At 32.5% G+C, this 22,507-nt stretch overlaps 1 protein-coding gene across 1 annotated transcript in view; it reads left to right on the top strand.

Moving 5' to 3' along the window:
• FRYL (FRY like transcription coactivator) overlaps positions 1-22,507 on the top strand; it is a 195,019-nt gene that overhangs the window by 41,344 nt on the left and 131,168 nt on the right. Inside the window, exons 2-8 of the mRNA XM_051965725.1 lie at positions 1,490-1,689; positions 7,650-7,703; positions 12,697-12,836; positions 13,577-13,673; positions 18,856-18,935; positions 19,435-19,515; positions 21,741-21,909. Of these exons, the coding sequence (XP_051821685.1) occupies positions 1,490-1,689; positions 7,650-7,703; positions 12,697-12,836; positions 13,577-13,673; positions 18,856-18,935; positions 19,435-19,515; positions 21,741-21,909 (821 nt within the window). The remainder of the gene's footprint in view (positions 1-1,489; positions 1,690-7,649; positions 7,704-12,696; positions 12,837-13,576; positions 13,674-18,855; positions 18,936-19,434; positions 19,516-21,740; positions 21,910-22,507) is intronic.

Genomic DNA, 22,507 nt, shown 5'->3' with positions numbered 1-22,507 from the left:
AATGTCTATGTGTGTTTTCTTTATCTACTTCCATCCACAGTCAAGATCTATACTCTTCTTCCTCCCCCAGGAACATCTTGAGTCTTTAGGAATTGCCCTGAGTTTGACCTTGGCCATGGCATAGTCATTACATTACCCACATTTTTCCTGCAAGTTTTTCTTGTACATCAGCTTTGCTTCTGCCTTTGCCACTATGGTACCCACAAAAGTAGGGAGAACACAGGTTATTAGAACAATTAAAGAATAGGAAGTTGTAGAAGTTCAAGATTGAATTTTTCCTCCCACAAATTCCAAAAGAATTCATGTTTCAAGTACCTGGTATAGTATCTTGTTTTGTATTTGTAGTCAGTGTTTACATAATGTTTGGGAAAGGGAATTAGTTCATTCCTGCATTCTTCAAGGACATGTTTCATTTCATTATTCCTTTTTAAACTTAAACATCTTTGCTTCCTCTTTATTGAATCTTGGGTTTCACTTCAGCCCATCAAATTGACAAAGATCATAAAAGAGAATAATCAATGTTGGTAAGATAATAGGAGAATAGATATACTGTTGTATGTATGCTGTTGGGTCTAAGGATTAGTCCAGTTATCCTAGAAAGCAATATAAAATTAAGCTTAAAAAGTGACTAAAATATTCATACATTTTTACCTAGACATATACCCTAAGGAAGTCAAAGACAAGAAAAAGTAATTAAAGCAACAAAATTAGAGAAGCATTTTTTGTATTAGCTAAAAAGTGGAAACAGAATAGATGCTCATTATTTTGGGAATGACAAGAAAAATTGTGGCACATAATTAGTGGAATACCATAGCACTGTGAGAAATAACAACTATGCAGAATTTATAGAAGGATGGGAAAACTTTTGTGAACAGATACAAATCCAGTTAAGCAAGGCCAGGAAAACAGTACTCACAAGAGCAGCAAGATAAGTGGAAAGAACAACCCCAAATTCCTACAAAACTGAATGCTATGTAAATAGAGATAAGACTTTGTCAAGTCATGGGCAGCAGATATTTATATGTCTTTTCAAGTTATCCTATTGAAAGTCTTTTAATGTTTCCTTGTTGATTTAACAAGTTTTAAGAGATTGAAATACTGAGAAAATTAAAATTATGGCAGGAATTCCTTATACTTTGACTTTAGTCATAAGTTTATTAAGTGTTAAAAAAAAAAAAAAAAAAAAAACTTTTGAAACCTACTGCCTACCTTATATGCAATCAACATGTAAAATTTGGTTTTAATTCTGAGTGATATTACATCAGAATTATCAACTTTTGGTATGATTAAGAATTTTGACAATTTCAGAGGACTATTAAATTATTTCTCTTTGTCTCTCTCTTTCTCTCTATTCCCATTCCCTCTCTCTTTTTCCTTTCTCTCTTTCTCCTCCCCTCGCCTCTGTCTCTCCCTCTTTCTGTCTCTGTCTCCCCCACTTCTCCCTCATCCCTCTCACCTCCTCTCTCCTCTCTATCTTTCTCTCTCACAGCCTCAGTGCCAGCCAGCAGTGTAAATAAATTCCGAGCTTCACCCACCTTTCATTCCACTGTGGATAAAAAGAATATCGTCATGTCCAACATTACTATTGACCCAGATGTCAAACCCGGGGAATATGTCATCAAGAGTCTCTTCGCAGAATTTGCTGTTCAAGCTGAAAAGAAAATTGAGGTTGTAATGGCTGAGCCCTTGGTGAGTACAATTGGTATTTCTGTATTAAATGCCTTTATAGTAACAATGGTTGTATATGCAGTTTCATGCAAAAAAGAAGCAATGTGATCCAGGATGGTTAAATGTGTGGTTTTATAAAAAGCAAAAAAGTTTCCTAGATACTTTGGAAAGTTCCTTAGTAATATTACTTGTGTTCTATTTTGATTGATTATCAATGTCTTTGAATGTATAAGTATTTAATTGATTGAAGTTCTATTTTGATTGTTAATTTTCAAAATTTAATCCTGTACATTTGTGAAAACTTTGCCTAATATTGTTGGAATTAGCATCTAACAATTAAAAACATTGAGACAGATAGTTTGTGGAAAGAACTATAAACTCGTACATATCAAAGTGGAATACTTGCCATTCTCTGAATATAACCACCTAATTTCTCTCTCTTCACTTTTGCACAGGTGGTCCCCCAGTTAGAGAATATATTCTTTTCTTGCTTAGAATGTAATATCCTGAAAGTTGGGGTTCTCCACTTCCTCCTGCAACATCTTGTACATAGTAGATATTTAGTAAATGGCAGATGAATTTGATTCAAGTAAACTTATAACTTATATAAACTTAAACTTGCATATATATATAAACTTACAACAATTACAGTAGAAACCCAAATAATTTTAATAAAACACCAGGTTCTCTTATTTTATCACTGCTACAGAAAGACTGACAGTTACTATTCAAAAAGAAAGAAAATGATCAATATGTATTCTCAGAGCATATGATATAGGTAAAAAAATATTTCTGTGGACTGCAAATAGACCTGCATTTTATTTTAGGACATTTTTATTTTAATGTTTAAGTTCCAAATTCTCTCTTTCCCTTTCCTTTTCCCTCCACTTTCTGATATGATAAACAATGAGATATATGTCATATATGTGCATTTATGTAAAACATATCCATATTTTATACAAGAAGACTCAAATAAAAGGAAAAAAGAAAGAAAGTGATTAATAGCATACTTCAGTCTATATTTAGTTAGTATCACTTTTTTCTGGACACATATAGTTTGCTTCATTGATAATTCTTTGGGATTCTCTTGGATCACTATATTATTGAGAATAAGTCATTGACCATTCTTTATGGAACACTATTGCTATTACTGTGTTCAGTATTCTTTGGTTCTATTCACTTCACTATGGATCAATTCACGTAAGTCTGTCTAGTGGACCTCTCTGTATTTCACAGAGCACTAGTAAACTATGACATTAGATATGTGCCATTGGGTTTGTTAATTAACTGAAATGAAGTTAACCTATGAAATGACTAAGATCTAAGAATGGAATCAAAAGACCTCTATGAATGATATCCACATGAATTCAATATATCACCACAGAAGCATTAAAGAAATGGCCCAATTGTGTATTTTTATTTACAAAAAAAAGAGGTTTGATTGTAATAAGACCTGTCATCACAACTGTAAATAAGAGAAAGATCCATAATATTGCAAGTTGAAGAAATTTAGCAGCTAATGCCAGAGTTGTACTCTAGAGCTTTGATATCTATCCCTCACAAATCATCAGAAAATAAATAGTTTTATTATAATACAGACATCCAAAGAATGCTTGAAATTAAAAAAAAAAAACTATCCTAGAAACATCGTAAAAGACAAAATTGTTATACCAAAATAACATTGATCCATAAAAATTTAAGAATGATTTTTAAAAATTCATCTTAAATATTTATAATCTTGATATAACCATTATATTATGTGAAATGAAAAGTTTTTAAAAAATGAATAACCTAGTAAGTCATTTCAGTATCATATGGGGACACATGTATCATCACTGACATTGTATATGCTGCTGAAGTTGTCTGAAAGATGCCTTCGCCGAACTTGTATCTCACACTTTTATTCAGTGATATAAAGCAATTATCTGTCTAAGCAAAGCCATATCATTATTCTTATAAAAGACCAATTCAAGGATAGCAGCTTGTCTCAGCACTGTTTCTACTTGTAACCTATCCAAACAGATGAGGGGGAAAAAAAACATACTGCTAATACCACTATTACTACTAATAGTGCTACTGATAACTTCTACCCCATTGTTTGAGCCTTTGCATGAAGACATGGGGATAAAAACAAGGTAGGACAGTGCTTGCCAAGGTGACGTATAACCTGAGCCAGGCAATGCTGGAAAGACCTGTCAGTAATCCTGAGAAAAGCATTGATCAAGTCAGTAGTGTTGTTACTGAGAGGCAGCTACTCCTAAGAGTCAAAAAGAATTAGCTTTTTCAATATATTATTTCCTTGCTAATGGTGTTTGTAGCTGTTGTAGTGATCAGGTAGACATGGAGGTCAACAGAGCAAATGAAACTCCTTCATACTCTGGTACTACAAGAAATAGGATACACTGGTACAAGTAAGAAATGTGAATACCTTACCTGCTGATAGTGTTCAAGCATAGGTGGCACTGACCACAAATGCACACGAAATGGACTGAAGCAATTTTGTGCTGCTATTGTGTCATTACAGAATTGCAAACAAGGGCTTCATACTGGTGTTATTGGTAGTACCTAAACTATACAATAATGCAGTGATGAATACAGGTTATTTATAAGAATTAACTTCACCCATGAGTCTGGGTTAAATGAAATAAGAGAAATTGAGGAATTACTAAATTCTTAGGAAGGAAAAGTTAAAAAGCTCCAGATTTTTAGGCAATCTTAGAAACTAAAATTATTGAAATCTTTTCACTGAATTTCAAATAAAAAAGTGACTGGAAGATTGAGCCTCTGATTTCTTTCTTATTGGAAATTCTGGGATGAGCAAACTTGTACCAGTATAGATTAACACTTTCTTTTCATTATCAGGTCAGAAGATATATTCAATCCCAAGTCTTCTTGACTCATAAAGCCAGCTTTCTAGCCAGGAAAACCCATTACTTCTCATGCAACTTTAGAAATTCTATCTAAAAATGAATCAGATGGAAAAACAAACAAACAACACTGATGTCTCAAATTATTTTTAAAAGGAGAATGAGCACACTTAGACTAGAATTTCAAAAAACTCTTTGTGACTTCCTCAGCATGAATCCAGCAATCAGACTAACCATTCCAAAACATTTTAATTCAGAAAAGCTGACTTTGCTGTAACCATCATGAAAGAATGCATTCTCTCACAATATCTGAAGACGCTATAAAAACACTTGAGGAATTGCATACAACCACCTATGCTATGGCTATTGCCATGTTTAAGAATAATATGAACTGGCACTAGTAGACCTCTACTCCCTAAGTGATTTAAGAACAAGAAGAAGAAAAGGATCCATTGCATAAAAACATTTAAGAGAGTTCTTTTTATTTTGATAAGGAATTGAAAACAAAAGAGGTACAGCTAAATTGGGGAATGGCTGAATAAATTATATTATGTAAATATAATGTTGTATTAGTGTACCATAAAAATTGAGAAACCAGGGAGGATTTGGGTGAACTAATGAAGATTTAAATGAGCAGAGCCAGAATAATGTTTTGGATGGCAATAACAGCATTATAAAGAAAAAGATATAAGATCAGTGATGAAGCATGCTCCCTCCTTCCTGGGAGGGTGGTGTGATAGGTACAAGATTCAGAATGAAGTGTGTTTTGGGACATGGCAGATGTATGGACTTGTTTGCATGACTGTTTGTTTTATATACATACTTACATCTATGTATGTGTGTGTTTGTATGGAATATGTGTTTATTTCTTACTGGAGGTAAGAGAGAAACTAGTGATAATGAAAATGCTAAATGTAATAGAGATTAACAGTTTCACATCTTAACTTTTTTCTTATATTTGAAATTTAAAATTTTTCTTCTGTTTGAAAAGATCAGAATAGATAAAAGAAATTTATCCCATTAAGAAAATGGAGTTATCATCTAATATTCCTGAAGACTGACATCAAATATCATCCTGGCAGAAGTGACCTGAGAGAGTTATTGAAAGTCTGTGGGAAAACCTTGAAAGATTGCCATGATATTTGACTAGTACATAGGACAAAAAACCTGAGCACAGTATTTATTTTTCAATGAAAGGCAACAAAGAAACATACATCTGAAAATTTAGAAAATTAAAGTATATCAAGAATTTCTGATTTTTTAACTAGCAAATGATAGAAAAATTCAAGAAATTGAGGTATTATAATGATGCAATGGTACACTCATTAAAAAATGCAACAATTCTAAATCAGTCAAATCCAGAGCCTTGTGAAGCATAGAAATTAACACAGAGAGAGAATCCTCAAAGAAGCAGACTGTGAAATATTTTTGGTTGTCTGAGAATCACAAGTAGCTCAAAGAAATGAAAAACAAAAGTTGTGAAACAGAAAGCTGGCATGAGATTGCTAAAATGAGGACATCAAGGAACATAAAATACATTACCTTTTTTGTGGGAAAGCACAAATCAGCCTAAGATCTTAATTTACTGATTCAAACATTTGACAGTAACACATCAATTACTAATAATATATTTTTATCAATTTCCTCTTTAACATAAGCTTGATTCACATTTAAATATTTAATAAACTTTTGTTGACTGTCTTGGTACCTGAATATAATGGAATATTACTGTGGAAATGAGTTCTGGTTTAGGTGGCAGCATGAACAATTATAAAGCAGCTCAATTCCCTTATATACATTGTATCATGGCTAGGGAAGTCCCAGGAAGGACAGAAGCACAAAATAGAACCTTCCCTCAGAATGGCCAACTTTAGAGTTCCAATCTGGGTCAGTGGACATTTGAGCACAGGCATACCAAGGGAGGTAAGAAACCAGCATTAATAGTCCTAGAAACTTAGATCATTTCTCAACCTCCATCTAAGACACGGGCAAGTGGCTGAAGATCTGATCTAGGATCCCAAGTCAACATTAAGACTAGGGATAATAGTAAATAGACAAGGACATTAAATACTATGAAAAAAATAAGATGGATGAAGAGATGCCCAAGGGGTAAACATAGAAGAGCACAATTTCATAAGAAGTGTAAGAGAATCTGGAAGAAATTATTTAAGTAATTAAAATGACAAAGTCTCTGAGGGAAAAAATTCAAGGAGAATAAATATCTTGGAATAAGCAATGATTTATTACAGTTCAAATAAGAAAAAGTTAATATAATGAAATCCATGGGAAGCCTTGAATGAACTGCTGTAAAGAATAATAAGCATATGTGGTAAAATATTAACCATAATGACTATAACAATGTAAATATAAATAACAATACATGACAATTTAAATGGAATATTGTAAAATTATAATGACCAAACTTAACCTAAAAGATGAGATATAAAAAGACAGCCAACCCCTCACCCTTTGCATATTTTGGGGGATTGTAGATAGATATTGGATGGTATAGATTATTAGTAAATATGTACATTGCATTCTTATCTGATGTCTTGGTTAGTTTTGCTCTATTTTCTCCTCTATGCTTTGTTGGCTGGTTCTCTGGGAGTTATGAGAGAGACAAAACATTAGAAAAATATATAGCAATTTAATTTCGTATATGCATAGTAATAGAGACTGTACTATGTCATTTGGTATAGGAAACTCCCAGGATTCTTCATTATTGAAATCCCTCCCTCTTTTGGGTACATTTTCAATATATGGTAATAGTTCCTTGAGTGCTGAATTTTCTTTGGATATATTTGGTTTCAAACTTGCTTGTTTATTGCTCCTAAATTATTGTTTAATACTGCATATTTAAATCTATTTGTTGACCTTTTTGCATTTTGAAAGTTGATAATTTCTTTTTACATATAGTATTTGTATTTGTGACTTCAGAGTTTACTCTGGGGGTGGGATGGGATGGGATTGCGGTTGCTCTGTTCTATCTTACTATGTATCTGAAGATAAGTCCTTTGGAATTTATGGAATGAAGTTCCCCTGCCCATATCATGAAATTATCATTTAATTTGTCATTATATGTATTTTTACTAAAATTTTTTTCTTACATTTTAGGAAAAGTTATTATCTAGATCTCTTCAAAGGGGTGAAGATCTTCAGTTTGATCAGGTAGGTTGATTTTAGCAATGACAATTTTCCTAAGGCCAGAATATCTGATGACCAGATGTAATTAAATTCAGCTTTAGCAAATTCCTAATTTTATCTTTGTTTGAATTATACATTAATTCTTGAAGTGTTCTTATATATTAACTGAGAGATTTCATTCTACAGAGAACTCAATTTCTAGCAGTAACCAGAGCATTCTCTGCTTAAGCTGTATGTTGATTGCAATTAAAATGGATTCTCTAATTCCTGCCACTGTTTAGAATAACTGGAAAGTTACTGAGTTGTATTTGGCATTACTTTTGGGGTTTTTATTTTCAGATGACATAATTTTAGTTCTCATTCTCTCCTTATGTAAACTTTCAATAACTTTAGTCTAACCTTTAAACATTTTGTCTTTTTTTTTCCACCCAGTTTTTCTAAATGATAGGGAGTCAGAACTGTATATTAGTCCTCCCCCAATGATAGATAATATTGTTGTACTTCTGTCTAGTTTTCTTTATATTTCACTTACACTTAATGTCAAAATTTTATTGAATTTGTGATACACATTATTTCCCTCCAGTGAACATCATTATAGTTTTATTAACAATTTCTAGTTATTTTCTTATTTCTTTACTAACTCTACTTTTGATTGTGCATTTATTGTTTATAATGCTTTCAGAATAATAGATTAGCATTTTGCTTCTACACAGCAAGCTTGAAATACTTCTACTTACTATCACTATGTATTTAGGAAATGCTAATTAATGTCAACATTTTTTAAGCAAAACATAACAATGTAGTTTAAATCTGTTGCTGACTTCTATCTTTCCCATACATAAAACAGTTTAACTCCAAATATCATAATGGCTTTACAATCCCATATTTTATTTCACATTCTCTTTGTGATTGGTCACATCCTTTTCCGGTTCATGTTCTTAATGACTTTTTAATGTCACTTGTGCAAAGTCATCATTGATTACCTTTCTCATCCTTGCTGACGTGTGTCATTTGTCTTTCTTTAGCCTTTTTGAATAAGGGTTTCCAAAAATTTTCCAAAAATCATAGTGTTCTTGATTCAGGCATATAACATCATTGTGAGAATATTAGTTTTAAAGCTGAAACTGGACATTTGTAACACAGTATTTCATTGTGATAAAGTGAAAGTAGTACGCTGGATTCAGAATCAGAGCTCTTAAATATGTCACAGCTTACTTATTATCTCCATAACCTTGTGCAAGTCACTTGAAGTGTGGTCCTTAGTTTTCTTATCAGTATGCAGGCACTGAAGATGAAATGATTGCATTTTTAGAAATCATAACATTTTAAGTGACAGCTAATTCAATGGCAGAAATTCAAAAAGGTCTTAATAAGCTTGAATGTTGGTCTTAATATTTTACGATGAATTATAGTTGATACAAATGGAAAAACTTGGACTAAAAAGATCAATAGTATAAGTAAAATTGAACTGATTGTGTATGGCTAGATATTAGAGGTTTTTCTAGACTGCTATTAGTCATTACTGTGATATGGCAACCAGGCTGTGTAAAATTAGCATAATTCCTAATACTGGGATGTTCCTAAGAAAGTTCTGTTTGTTTTGGTCAATTGTATCCTAGAGTATTTTGTTCTGTTCTCTACATTTTAAAAATTATTTTGATAAGCTGGAAGGGGTGTCAAGAGGATATAGGTGAAAGATGTTGCAGATAGTCACATCATACCCTAAGAGGATCAAACTGAAGCTACTGAAGCATATTTAGCTTTGAGGAGAAAAGGTGTAGGGGGTACATGATCAATCAGTCACTAAGTATTTATTAAAATTGTTACAGAAACTGAATTTAGTATTGGGCTACATAAAAGGAGAGAGAGAGAGACATTTCTTACTGTCCAGGTTATTGCCTATCAAAGGAAGCAATTTGTTCACAGATACAAAATATTTCCAAACCAATGGCATGAGAATGTTCTAGCAGCAAAAACAATTCAGAAGGGCTATGGGTAGGAGAGGGTGTTCAAGTTGAGCTCTAGTTCTGGATTCAGAGAAGTCAAAGGAGAAAGAATGGTCCGTAAAAGGGCTTTCATGAATGGGGAAAAGGCAAATGGGCTGATTTGACTGGTCCCTAGAGGGTATGCAAGAGAGCAATATATAATGAAATCAGCCAGATGGACAGGAACAAGATTATGGAATGTTCTGAATGCCAAAGATTCAATATTTGTGCACCATTGGAGCTTCTTGAATGGGGAAGTTATGTCGTGAGATTTGTATTTTAGGAATACCAGTTTGAGAGCTAGAGAAGTGAGAACTATTAATTACTTGGGGGTAGACCAAGGTAACATAATAAAAATGACAGTTCTACTTAAATTAGTTGATTTATTTAGTACCATAACAAACTACCAAAATTCTTAGAGCCTGAAAAAATAAGATTCATCTGGAAGAACAAGAGGTCAAAAATATTAAGGGAATCAGTGGGGTAAAATTTGTAGAAAAGTAACCTAGCAGTACTAGACTTCAAAACATATTACAAAGTGATATCATGAAAATAATTTGGTACTGCCTAATAAATGGAGTGGAGGATTGGTAGATAGATTAGGTACATAAGAAACAGTAGTATATGATTATAATGATCAAGTGTTGAATAAACTAAAAGGTTCAAGCTTTGGGGACAAGAACTCACTATTTGATAAAAATTGCTGGAAAAAATGAAGAGTGGTTTGGCAGAAAATAGGTGTAGCTCAACATCTTATATCAAGCTAAGGTCATAATAGGCACATGGTTTAGATATGGAAGAGTGATGACATAAATAAATTAGGGGAGCATGGAAATTTTTATTTATTAGATCTATGGATAAGAAAAGAATTTATAACCAAATATAGTGATATAATGAAGGTCATGGGAAGATAAATGGCTAGTTTAGATTCCATTAAGTAAAAAGATTTTTCAAAAACAAAACAAATGTAGCCAAAATTAGAAGGAAAGCAGAAAATGGTGAAACAATTGGAGGTTTCTTAACTAGAGGCCTCATTTCTCAAATATATTGGAAACTGAGCCAGATTTACTTAAAAAAGAACTATTCCTCAATTGATATGATCAAAGGTTATGAGCAGATAGTTTCTCTTTTCTTAATTAATAATATTTTATTTTTCCAAAAACGTGCAAGGATAGTTTTCAATATTCACCTTTGCAAATCCTTGTATTCCAAATTTTTCTCCCTCCCCTTCTCCCCTTTCTCCAGACAGCAAGCAGTCTGATCTAGGTTAAACTTCTAAACATATTCTTATATTCATCATGCTGTGCAAGAAAGATCAGATCAAAAGAGGAAAAAAATGAGAAAGAAAAAAAAGCAAGCACGCAAACAATAGCAACAACAAAAAAGTAAAAATACTATACTTTGATCCACACTCACTCATAGTTCTCTTTGAATGCAGATGGCTCTTTTCTTCACAAGTCTATTGAATTTGGCTTCAATCCCATTGTTTAAAAAAAAAAAAAAGATCATCATATAATCTTGTTGCTGTGTATGATGTTCTCTTGGTTCAACTTACTTCCCTCAGCATTAGTTCATATAAGTCTGTCCAGGCTTTTCTGAAAGCAGCCTGCTCATCATTTCTTACAGAACGACAATATTCCATTACATTCATATATCATAACTTATTTAATCATTCCCCAATTGATGGACATCCACTACATTTCCAGTTCTTTACCACTACAAAAAGGGCTGCACCAAAAATTTTTGCACATGTGGATCCTTTCTAATGATCTCTTTAGACACTGTAGTAGAGTAGAGACACTGCTGGATCAAAGGGCATGCACAGTTTGATAGCCCTTTGGGCATGGTTTCACATTGCTCTCCAGAAGAGTTGAATCAGTTCATAACTCTACCAGCAATGCATTAGTGTTCCAATTTTCCCACATCCCCTTTAACATTTATCATTATCTTTTCCTGTCATCTTAGCCAATCTGAGAATGTGAGGTGGTGCCTCAGAGTTGTCCGAATTTGCATTTCTCTAATCAATAGTGATACAGAGCATTTTTTCACGTAACTAGAAATGGCTTTAATTTATCTGAAAATTGTCTTGAACAGGCATTTTTCAGAAGAAATCAAAGTTATCAATAGTCACATTTAAAAAAATGCACTAAATGACAGAAAAGGAAAATGAGAAATGTTGGAGAGATTGTGAAAATTGGGATTTTTGTACCTTGGAGTTATAAACTGATCCATCCATTCTAGAGAGTTGAATCTGGAATTATGTCCAAAAACAATAAAACTATATATATTTCTTTGGTCTAGCAATATCACTACTAGGCTTGTATCCCAAAGAGATTAAAAAACAAAAAGGAAAAGGACTTATTTGTATAAAAATATTTATAGTAGCTCTTTTAGTAGTAGTAAAGAATTGGAAACTGAGGGGATTTCCATCAATTGGAGAAAGGCTAAACAAGTTGTGACATGTGGTTGTTATGGAATATTATTGTGCTCTAAGAAATGACATATAGGTTTTAATAAAATCTGGGAAGACTTGTATAAACTAATGCAGAATAAAATGAGCAGAATCAGGAGAGCATTGTAGACAGTATTAACAATATTGTATGTTGATCTTCTATGAATGACTTGCCAGTGCAGTGATCCAAGACAATTGCAAAGAATTTAGAATGAAAAATGCTATCTAGCTCCAAAGAAGGAATTGAAAAAGTATAAGTGCAGTTTGGAGCATAATTCACTTTCTTTATTTTTCTTGCTTTTTTATTTCCTGTAGCATGGCTAATTTGGAAATACGTTTTGCAAGAATTTCACATGTATAATTCATTTCTTGCCTTCTCAATGCAGACAAGAGGGAAACTCAAATTTTTTTAAAGAATGTTTAAAAAATTTATTTTTGAAAAATATAAAGGTATAGAAGTTTGACAATCATATGGGAATGGATTAGAGAGGAGAAGGACTGGAGGCAGGGTATTTAATGAACTCAAGTACAATTTTTAATATTGTATTTAGTAATCATCATAAATATCTCATCTTTTCAGTTGATAAGCTCTATGAGCTCAGTAGCAGAGCACTGTCTCCCATCCTTACTTCGCACCTTGTTTGACTGGTATAGACGTCAAAATGGAACTGAAGATGAATCATATGAATATAGGCCTCGATCTAGCACAAAATCTAAGGGGTAAGTGCTTTTGTTATTATTGTTGTTGTTATGTCTACCAAATATGCTATTTTAAAGAATATCTTTGTAGTAAGCGATCCATAAGGAATAGCTCTTGAAAAGGCTCTTGTATATTTTTATGGTCATAAAGCCAGTTGACTGTTTTATTATTTTGAGGGTAGTTGTTGCTTAAATTCAGAAGCACCAACTTGGGAATTTGAATTAAGATACCAGAGAAACAACTCATTCAAAGAGACATGATAGAACTTTCCTGCTGCATCAATTGAGGTGTATCATAGTGTTGCAGATCAAGCTGGGAATATTCAGGAACTGTTTATTAAACTTTCCAAACTTGACGCCACAACTCTGACCAGATTTGCTGCATGTGATATGGTTTTCTTTTCTTTTTTATTATTCTATCTTTTTATTTACAAAACATATGTGTAGGTAATTTTTTCAACATTGATTCTTACAAAACCTGTTTCAAATTCTCCTTCTCCATCCCCTCCCCTAGATGGCAGGTAGTCCAAAACATGTTAAATATGTTAAATTATATGTTAAATCCTATATATATATATACACACACACTTATTTATACAGTTATCTTGCTGCACAAGAAAAATCAGGTGATATGTGATTTATCATATTAAAAAAACATATCAAGTATACTGGTTTGTAGATAGGCATGCAATAAAAATATGTATCTAAGAATTTCTTTCATTTGCAATGTTCATTGTAATAATTCTGAACTGTTGTTTTAGGGATGAACAGCAGCGTGAAAGAGATTACCTACTCGAAAGGAGGGATTTAGCTGTAGATTTCATTTTTTGTTTAGTTTTAGTAGAAGTTCTGAAACAGGTAAGTTCTTATTTTTGTGAACTCTTGTTTTAAATTTTTGCAATAAAATTTATGCCTGTCTTTATATCGTATTGTTTTTAGTATAAAAGCTCTCATCTTCTAAAATATATTCACTACTCACGAAAGTATATATCCAGTATCTAAGACTTAAGTATAATCTGTCATCCACATACTTTTTTCCTTTTTTAAAAATAAGTCAGATTTTAAAATTCTTTTTTGTAATAGCTTTTAATTTTTGAAATACATGCAAAATCCTGTGTTTCAAATTTTTTCCTCTGCCTTCCCCTATCCCCTCTCTTAGACAGCAAGTAATCTAGAATTTGTTAAACATGTGCAATTCTTCTATACATATTTCCACATTTATCATGCTGTGCAAGAAAAATCAAATCAAAAAGAAAAAAAAATGAGAGAGGAAAAAAAAAAGCAAACAACCAACAACTAAAAAGGTGAAAATACTATGTTGTGATCCATATTCAGTTCCCATAATCCTCTCTCTGGATGCAGGTGGCTGTTTCCATCATAGGTCCATTGAACTTGGCCTGAATCACTTCATTGTCGAAAAGAGACAAATCCATTATAATTGATCATCACATAATCTTGCTTCCCCTGTGCTTTTCTCCCTGTTAGTTCAACCCTATACTCCCAGATGCCCTTTGAACTTCCACTTACAATTACTCTTTCACAGTGCCCATATGGCTGGATTTTTTATATATATATATATAGACATTAAAATGCATCTGTTGAAAATTTAGTAATGAAATATAAAATAATTTAATGGTTTCTCATTCAGCTTACTTTTTTGGAATGTTGCCAATATGAAAACCTGTTTTTTTGAATGACATTTTTGAAAAGATAGTTATTCAAAGAATATTCAGAGAAAGGTTAAAAATACAAAATATCTTCATTTTTAATATACAAAATGTTTGCATTTAAAATTAGTGAATGTAAAAAAAAAAGGAGCAGATAGAATTAAATGTTTTTCAGGGTGACATATCATCAAGCTATAGTTAATTGTTAATTACATTATTCTGAATTTTTTTGGTAAATTCCACTGCTAAATTTTAAAGGGCATTTCTGTAAGAGCTGTTAAAATTGTTATAATAGCTGTCAAGACAAAAACTTTTTCACAAGGGTAGTAGCATCAGTTTGAGGTAGATCTTTTTCCCCTGGTTTAGTTGGATTCCTAGCATTCTAGGGATGAAATATCCTGATAGGTGATATCATGGATCTTTAATTGAAATGGTCCTAATAATGGTGCTTGGGAAATGATTCCCATGCTCTTGTGCTCTAGGCTATTTTTATTTTTGGTTGGTAACCAGATTTCAGATTATTTTTATTAGCTAAACAATCGTTGAAAAAATAAATGAGAAAACAAAACATTTTATCCATTCTTAACAGCTGTTATTAATTTCCCAACATGTCTGATAGTTGATTGACATTTGTTCTCTTTTGCACCAGCTTCCAAATTTGAAACATATTTATTTTTATACTGTTGTTTTAAAGATAGCTAGCTCTGTTGGAGGAAAGTACCAGAATATGTAATACTTCATTCAGCTCATATAACTGACTGTATCTTTAAGGTTCCATGCATTTAATCTCTTCAGGTTCATAATTGATGGGGAATCAGAAGGTAGGAAGTACAGGATATATAGATGATCTATAGAATATTATTTCTCTTCTTTTATTTTTTCTGGCTTTGAGTAATCATATAATTCAATCCAGCCTTGTGTACCATCTTCCCCAGTAACACTTTTCTCTGGCATTCTGAACTACACATTGTAAAAAAATCTATCCCATTTGGGGACTTAAATGATAGAGGAAATACTGGTTTTCTTTATTAGCTTTCAAAGCTAATAAAATCAAACAGGACTAAAAAGTAAATAAAATTTTTGGAAAAGTTGTGATACATCAACATAATATTCTTTTAACATGATTTCAAATTTAAGAGATTAAGAAAAAAGCATAAATTTAATCTAACTTTATTTTAATAAGACCTTAACTTTGATTGCACATGATATACATAAACAAAATGAAGAAAAATTTGATTTTGGGTCAAGTAAGAGCAGTAGTCTACAGTTGTTATAAATTGTTTTATTTTTGTTTAAATTGAGTACTTCTGATATATAAAAGTACATTGAAGAATTAGATAAAAAAATGTAAATATTTTATTTGAAGATGATGTTCAAAAGAGCTTATGTTCTTTAGGATCATAATGTAAATCCTAAATGACTAAAAACTACTTTTATAAAGTATGTAGAAAAATATGCTCTGGCAAATCATAGAACATAATTAAAAATGCTTAGCTGAGTATTGCCATAACGTTTAAAAATATCATTATGATGGGTTAAATTGTAGCATGAATGAATTATCTCTGTATATCAGACATTGTGCTTTTTGAGAATCTACCAAAGATAAGAAACCTCTAATCTGTGGGTCAGATTTGTCCTTTGTCCTAATTTTATTTATCACCTTGGATGAATCTATTTTCTTCTATCCTTCATTTTCCATATTTGTAAAACGAGAGAGTTGTAGCAGATGATATTTAAAGTCTCTTCTTGCTTTGAAATACTCAATCTGTTGTCAAATCTTACTGTTTTTAATTTCACAACATATCTTATATGCTTGTCTTTTTCTATAATCATGCAGTAATAACCCTATTTTAGACTATTGCAATATTCTTGTCAATGTTTTCCCTCCCTCGAGTCTTTCTCCATTCTAGTCTATCCAATACTCAGCATAAGTCCTACTGTCTCTTCATCCCACTTAGTACTACAGTGACTCCCTGTTATCTCCAGAAAATCCTTTATTTGGCAATTAAAGCTCTTTTTAAGCTGGCCTCTTCCTGCCTTTTCATTTTTCTACTTTCTTACCACTTATGTACTCTGCATTTTAACTATACTTGTTTATTTGCAGTTTCTCAAACCTGACACTATATTTCCTTTTTCTGTGACTGTCTTGACTATTTTTCATCCCTGTGTTGCTGTGTCTCCTCACTTCCATCCCTGATTTCCCTAGTTTCTTTCTTGTCTCATCTCAATCCCATCTTCTACAGAATGTCTTTCTTGGTTCTTCCCACTACTATTTCTTCCTGCTGATATAGAAAAGGGGAGGAAGAAAAAAACAAAGGATCTGTGGGTTAACTATAGTAGACCACCACTAACAGTTCCTTATCTATTTTTCTAGAAAATTCACATGCTTTTATTGTTTAAAATGAATTGCTGCATATTTTGGATGAATGAGTTAAACCCATGTTTGTCAGTTTTGGAAGGTATAATTTGATCTTAAATCTTCCATGTGACTTCTTCCCCTCCTCTTCCCCCTTAAACCTACGCTAAACTACTTAGACAAGAGACCTAACAGACATACTTTCCATTATTTTTCAAGCTTTTTACCTTGGGTAGGGCCTGCAGAGTTTGTATATTACCAATATAACAGTGACATATCAAAATAGGATTTTAGTGGTCTTATAGAACATTATCTTTTAAAGTACTGATTTCTAAGACTCATAGTCTAGAAACCAAAAAGGAAATGATTTAGGCTTTAGCCCTGAATTTTTCTAAGAGGTGACTTGGGAAAACAATTAGAGAATAGTTTTATAAGTATATTTATGTAGTGCTTTATAGTTATTCTTTTACACATATATCTCCATTGATCTTTACAACTCAAAGAGAATTTCACAATTGCAGAGAAGTTTAGAGTCCAGCCTATGTTTAAAAACTTCTGTCCATACTATGAGTGACCAGTGATCATAAGACCTCTGGTAAGGGGCTCTTGGTTCCTGGGGCACCATGTTGTACTTGTGAAGAACTCAAATTTTTTGGGAAAGAATTAGTAGATAGACAAGTGGATAGATTATAGATAAGTTTGCATGTAAATGGTTATTTTAAAAATTGAGTCACCATTGAATTGGGTTTTTCTATGGTCTTAAAAGGAAATAAAAGTTAAGAACTTATATGTGCCAGTTTTTCAGTGATCCATGGTAGGAATGTTTAAAAATATGTTTATAAAGTACTAGAGGAAGGTTGTACATTGTAAAATAGTTAAGCCTCTTGATTGCACTTCAGACTTTTGGGTAATTAAAAGCCAACATGATAAGGATAGACTCTAGGATAAAGACTTCCTGAATTTAGTAGAGAAGTGACTTGTAGATATAATTCATTATGTCTTAAGCACAAGGTAGTGCATTTATGTGGCGCAAATTTAAACTCTGAAATGAAAGGCTCTGAATTGTCATTTAGAAACTAGGCATGGAAAGGTAGGAGTCATTGTAGATTGTGTCAGATAGCCAAAATAAAAAATTATGTAGAAATGTGATGGAAACAAAACAGATAATATGACCTGACACAAATACAATTGCAATGTATCCATACATTAATTATTTTATGCAATTTTTGATTACTTTATCTCAACAAAGAAAACATGTCTAGAGAGTGTTCAGAAAATGGCAACATGAAATCAGAAAAATCATTGGGATTCTTTAGTTTGGAAGTAGGAAGACTGAAGCAGATAATATTCAAATGTATTAAGTCATGAGCAGCATGGATAAGGTGAACACATATTTGTTGCCAGAATTCAGTGGTATCACTGAATATGGGGAAATTTGATCAAGATAGTCTTAGGACAAATTAACAAAAGTAATACTTTTATGTAGCATGAAGTAAACTTAGGAATATCATTGCCAAAAGTGATAGTCTCTGTAAGAATTGTAAATGGATTTAATATATGGATAAATGAACATTTTTACTGTATTTTGAGAGGATGCTCCATTACACACAATGACCTCTTTGTATACTCACAAAAGATCTTGTGAAGTGTAAGAACTGCCTGTATAAATTATCTTCCTTTTTAAAACAATGAAGCAAGAATAGAGACTCTTAAGTGATTTCCCCTTGCTCACATAAATAGTAAAATCAGAATATGGCTTTTCTGTATCCAATTCCAGCACTTTGTTCATTATGCTAATTTCTGAATAAAACTATTTCTGAATGAGCAGTTCAAAAAAACCTTAAATCTACCAGGACATTATGAAATAGTACAAAAAATGCACAAATTAACTATCACCTGTGTGGCATAGATTCTGATGGAAGATTTTAATTAAATTTTCATAAAAATATTAGAAATAATCTATTGAACAAATTATTAGGATTTTTTTCTTTATTAAATTAGATGCTTTTCCTCTTAGATTCCTGTTCATCCAGTGCCAGATCCTTTAGTTCATGAAGTTTTAAATTTGGCTTTTAAGCACTTTAAACACAAGGAAGGGTAAGTCAAATATTTATCTGAATTAACTCAAATATGGAGTGTAATTTTATAGATCAAACTTTTGGGTCCAAAAGACTTGTTGGATATGCATAACATTTACAGTAAATATTTTATAAAAATTTAACAGCAGCTGGGGAAAGTTATCTCAATAAAAGAGAAACTTGCTTCAAAATTAAGTTGTAGAGATACAAAAACAATATATATTATTATTCTCATTTTGGGTTTTGAATATCTTGTGATCTTTGCCTTACGGTTGTCCTGGAAGATAATTTGAAATTGATTTGGGGTTTAAAAAAAACAAACAAAAATAAAACTTAAACAAATTTAAAGTGTTTCTTCTTAAAAAATTCAGGGGTAAAATGTGAAAAAAAGATATTTCTAATGCTTTACTACTTTAGTTGAGCTTTCAAAACAGCAAGAAGAATTTGTGGAAAATTGTACTATATAAATAAAATTATGTAATATTTTTATTATTTTCTTACATATCTAATCGTTTTAGGTATTCAGGAACCAACACTGGGAATGTGCATATTATTGCAGATTTATATGCAGAAGTGATAGGGGTTCTTGCTCAATCAAAGTAAGTTTTTTTTTATCATTTTAATTCAATTTTCAGTATTTTTTTACTCTTTTCAATAAAAATTATTAGTAATTATGTAGATCCACTTTGAATTTTTCTGTAGTATTATAAATTAGTATGCAGTCTATTCTTTTTGCTACTTGGTTTTTCTGTTCATTAGATTATTTGTAAATGATATCCATACAGAATAAACTCTTGACCACCTTTCTCTATTAATTTTGCTTAATTGCCTGTTTCTGGTACACAGAAAGACAAGAGCAGGCATATACATTAAAGATTATATCTTATACCTGACCAATTAAAATGTTATACAGATTTAATTTTTAAAAGGCTTTAATGAGCTGTTTTTTTTTTTTTTATGGTTTTCCAGTAAAATCTGACATGCTTTGACTCATATGATCAATGTAAATGAAGTCAAATAAAGAATTTCCTCTGGTTTTTCAGTCGGATCAGTTACTCAAATCAAGCAAGCATTTATCAATTGTTAAGGTCAAGAGGGAAATATTAGAAGGTTTTATAGTCATTGCTAGATGACTTTTGTTGAAGACATAACAGAATAATTTAGTAGTAATAGCTTTTATTATGACGTTTGGTTAGGTAGTATTGGATATTCTCTGAAAATGTGAAGAGCAAAGTCAAAATTCTGGTAATCCCTAAGTTAATACAATATATTTATATTCTTTCTTCTTAAGATGCAAGACCAATGGCTTCTTACAGTTATATAATCCACCATTTAATATTTGTTAATAAGATAACATAATACTTTGGATGGAGGATCAACCTTATTGACTTGGGTTCAAGCCCTGCCTCTAACATGGACCACTCTTATTGTGGTTGGGTCTCTTAATTTCTCAATGCCTTCTGCATCTCTCTAAGACTGTGAAGTAGAGGAGTTCTCACATAAGAAGTTTTCTCACACAAACAAAATTATAAGTCTCTGGATAAGTTTCAAAGATTTATGCAAAGCTTCTAGGAAGCACTGGGGATATAAAACAAAAAAGAAAAACCATCGCTAACTTAGAACTTGTGTGCTATGCTACTAGGAGAAGGGGGGAGGTTGCAGTATTTTTTTTATTTTCAAAACATGCAAGGATAATTTTTCACCATTGATTCTTACAAAGTGTTGTGTTCCAATTTCCCTCCCTTCCCCCTTCTCCCACTCCCTCTCCTAGATGGCAAGTAATCCAATATATTGGTAAAAATGTGTGAGGTTGCAATATTTATATAAGAATAATTTGAGGAGATTGTTTGAATTAAAAATCTGGACTTCAATCAAGACGTTCTATAGGAGATAGGGAATGAATTATTCCTTTAAAGAAGCTAAGGGTTCTAAATGGTAGAAGCATGACAGGAGTACAGTATAGGCAGACGGGATAGGCTTTGCAAAGCCACAGAGAAAAAGAAATGGTGAGTTGGGTGAAGAATAAATTGTTTGCGGGGTAGTATAATATAGAAAAGTGGAATGTCGTCATACTGAAGTTGAGCCTTACTCGCCAGGCTGAGGAGTTTGTAATTTTATCCTTGAGGAAGCAGATGGCCACCTAACTGTCTTAAGCTTGAAAGAAGGAGAACTTCTCCACTGTAAGTTGTGTGGATAGTGTTTTGTAGAGGAAAAGACAGAAACCTGGGGAGCACTTAGGAGGCCCTGTTGAATACAGGCTAGCAGGACCAGCACGAGCTGCTGAACATCTAGTGCAGGTGGTTTATGTAAGTGGAGCTAAGGGGAGAGATGACATGTGGAAGTAGAGCTGGCATGGCAGCAGGTTGGATTTGGACCTGTGGGAGAGGGAGGAGTCAGAAATCAGTCTGAGGTGGGCACATGTGGGATAAGAACCGGAAGAAGGCCGACTAAGGCTTGTTTCAGAAGGCAAGGTCATGAGCTCTGTTTTGGTTGTGTTGATTCTGAGGTTGACAGGACATCTGGGGGAGTGAGCCATTAGATAAATCCAGAAGTAAGGTGGAGCGCAGGAAAGACTAAGCAATGGCAAGTACTAGACAGAGCTGCCAAAATTAGGCATTTTTACCTGACCTAAAATAAGTATACCTATAAGCTAATTTTTTTTCCCCATGGAGTGCCTCTTATATTTGTATTAGTGATGAGTCTAGAGACGTTCTGATTATTAACTTATAACTATAAATAACTTTTTATTTCAGTCTTAAAATCCTATGTTTTTGTAATTTCAGTCATAAAATAGAAAAAGTTTAAAATTTCCCTCTAATCTAAGGTTTCAGGCAGTACGGAAGAAATTTGTAACCGAACTGAAGGAACTAAGACAAAAGGAACAAAGCCCACATGTGGTACAAAGTATCATCAGTTTAATAATGGGGATGAAATTTTTCCGAGTGAAAATGTATCCTGTAGAAGACTTTGAAGCCTCATTCCAGTTCATGCAGGTAATTGTACTATTAAGTTTAATAACTGACCTTTCTGCTCTCCAAGGTAATTTTTAAAATATATATATCCATGGGACTGCTAGGTGGCACAGTGGAGAGCACCAGGCCTGAGTATCTGAGTTCAAATATGGTCTAAGACACTTAACACTTCCTAGCTGTGTGACCCTGGGCAAGTCACTTAACCCCAATTGCCTTAGCAAAAATGTGTGTGTGTGTGTGTGTGTGTGTGTGTGTGTGTGTGTAAAATCCATCCATTAAGAACTAAGTTGCAAGGGAAAGAATAATTGTGTTTTCTTCCATGAGCTACAATAATGTGAAAATCAAGTTTTTTCATAAAGAATAACTGTTATTTTAAATTTTGGTATACTTAGATGTTTTATCATGCTACTAATATTTCTGAAATATCCGTGAGAGTTAACTGCTTTGGGTTTTAATATCTTGATCTGTAACTTCTAAGCTTCCTTTTCTCCAGTATTACTTTCCAATACTGGATAATCTTCAAATGATACCTGCATTGCATGATTTCTAATCTCTTCCTCTTAGTTTTCCTTTACACACTGTATTTTGCCTTGAGTATTCAATGGCTTATGGAAGAAAA

Source organism: Antechinus flavipes, chromosome 6 (assembly GCF_016432865.1).
Source record: "Antechinus flavipes isolate AdamAnt ecotype Samford, QLD, Australia chromosome 6, AdamAnt_v2, whole genome shotgun sequence".
NCBI lineage: Eukaryota > Metazoa > Chordata > Mammalia > Dasyuromorphia > Dasyuridae > Antechinus > Antechinus flavipes.
The sequence above is the reverse complement of the archived record's forward strand: the minus strand, read 5'-3'. Positions and strand labels throughout refer to the sequence as shown.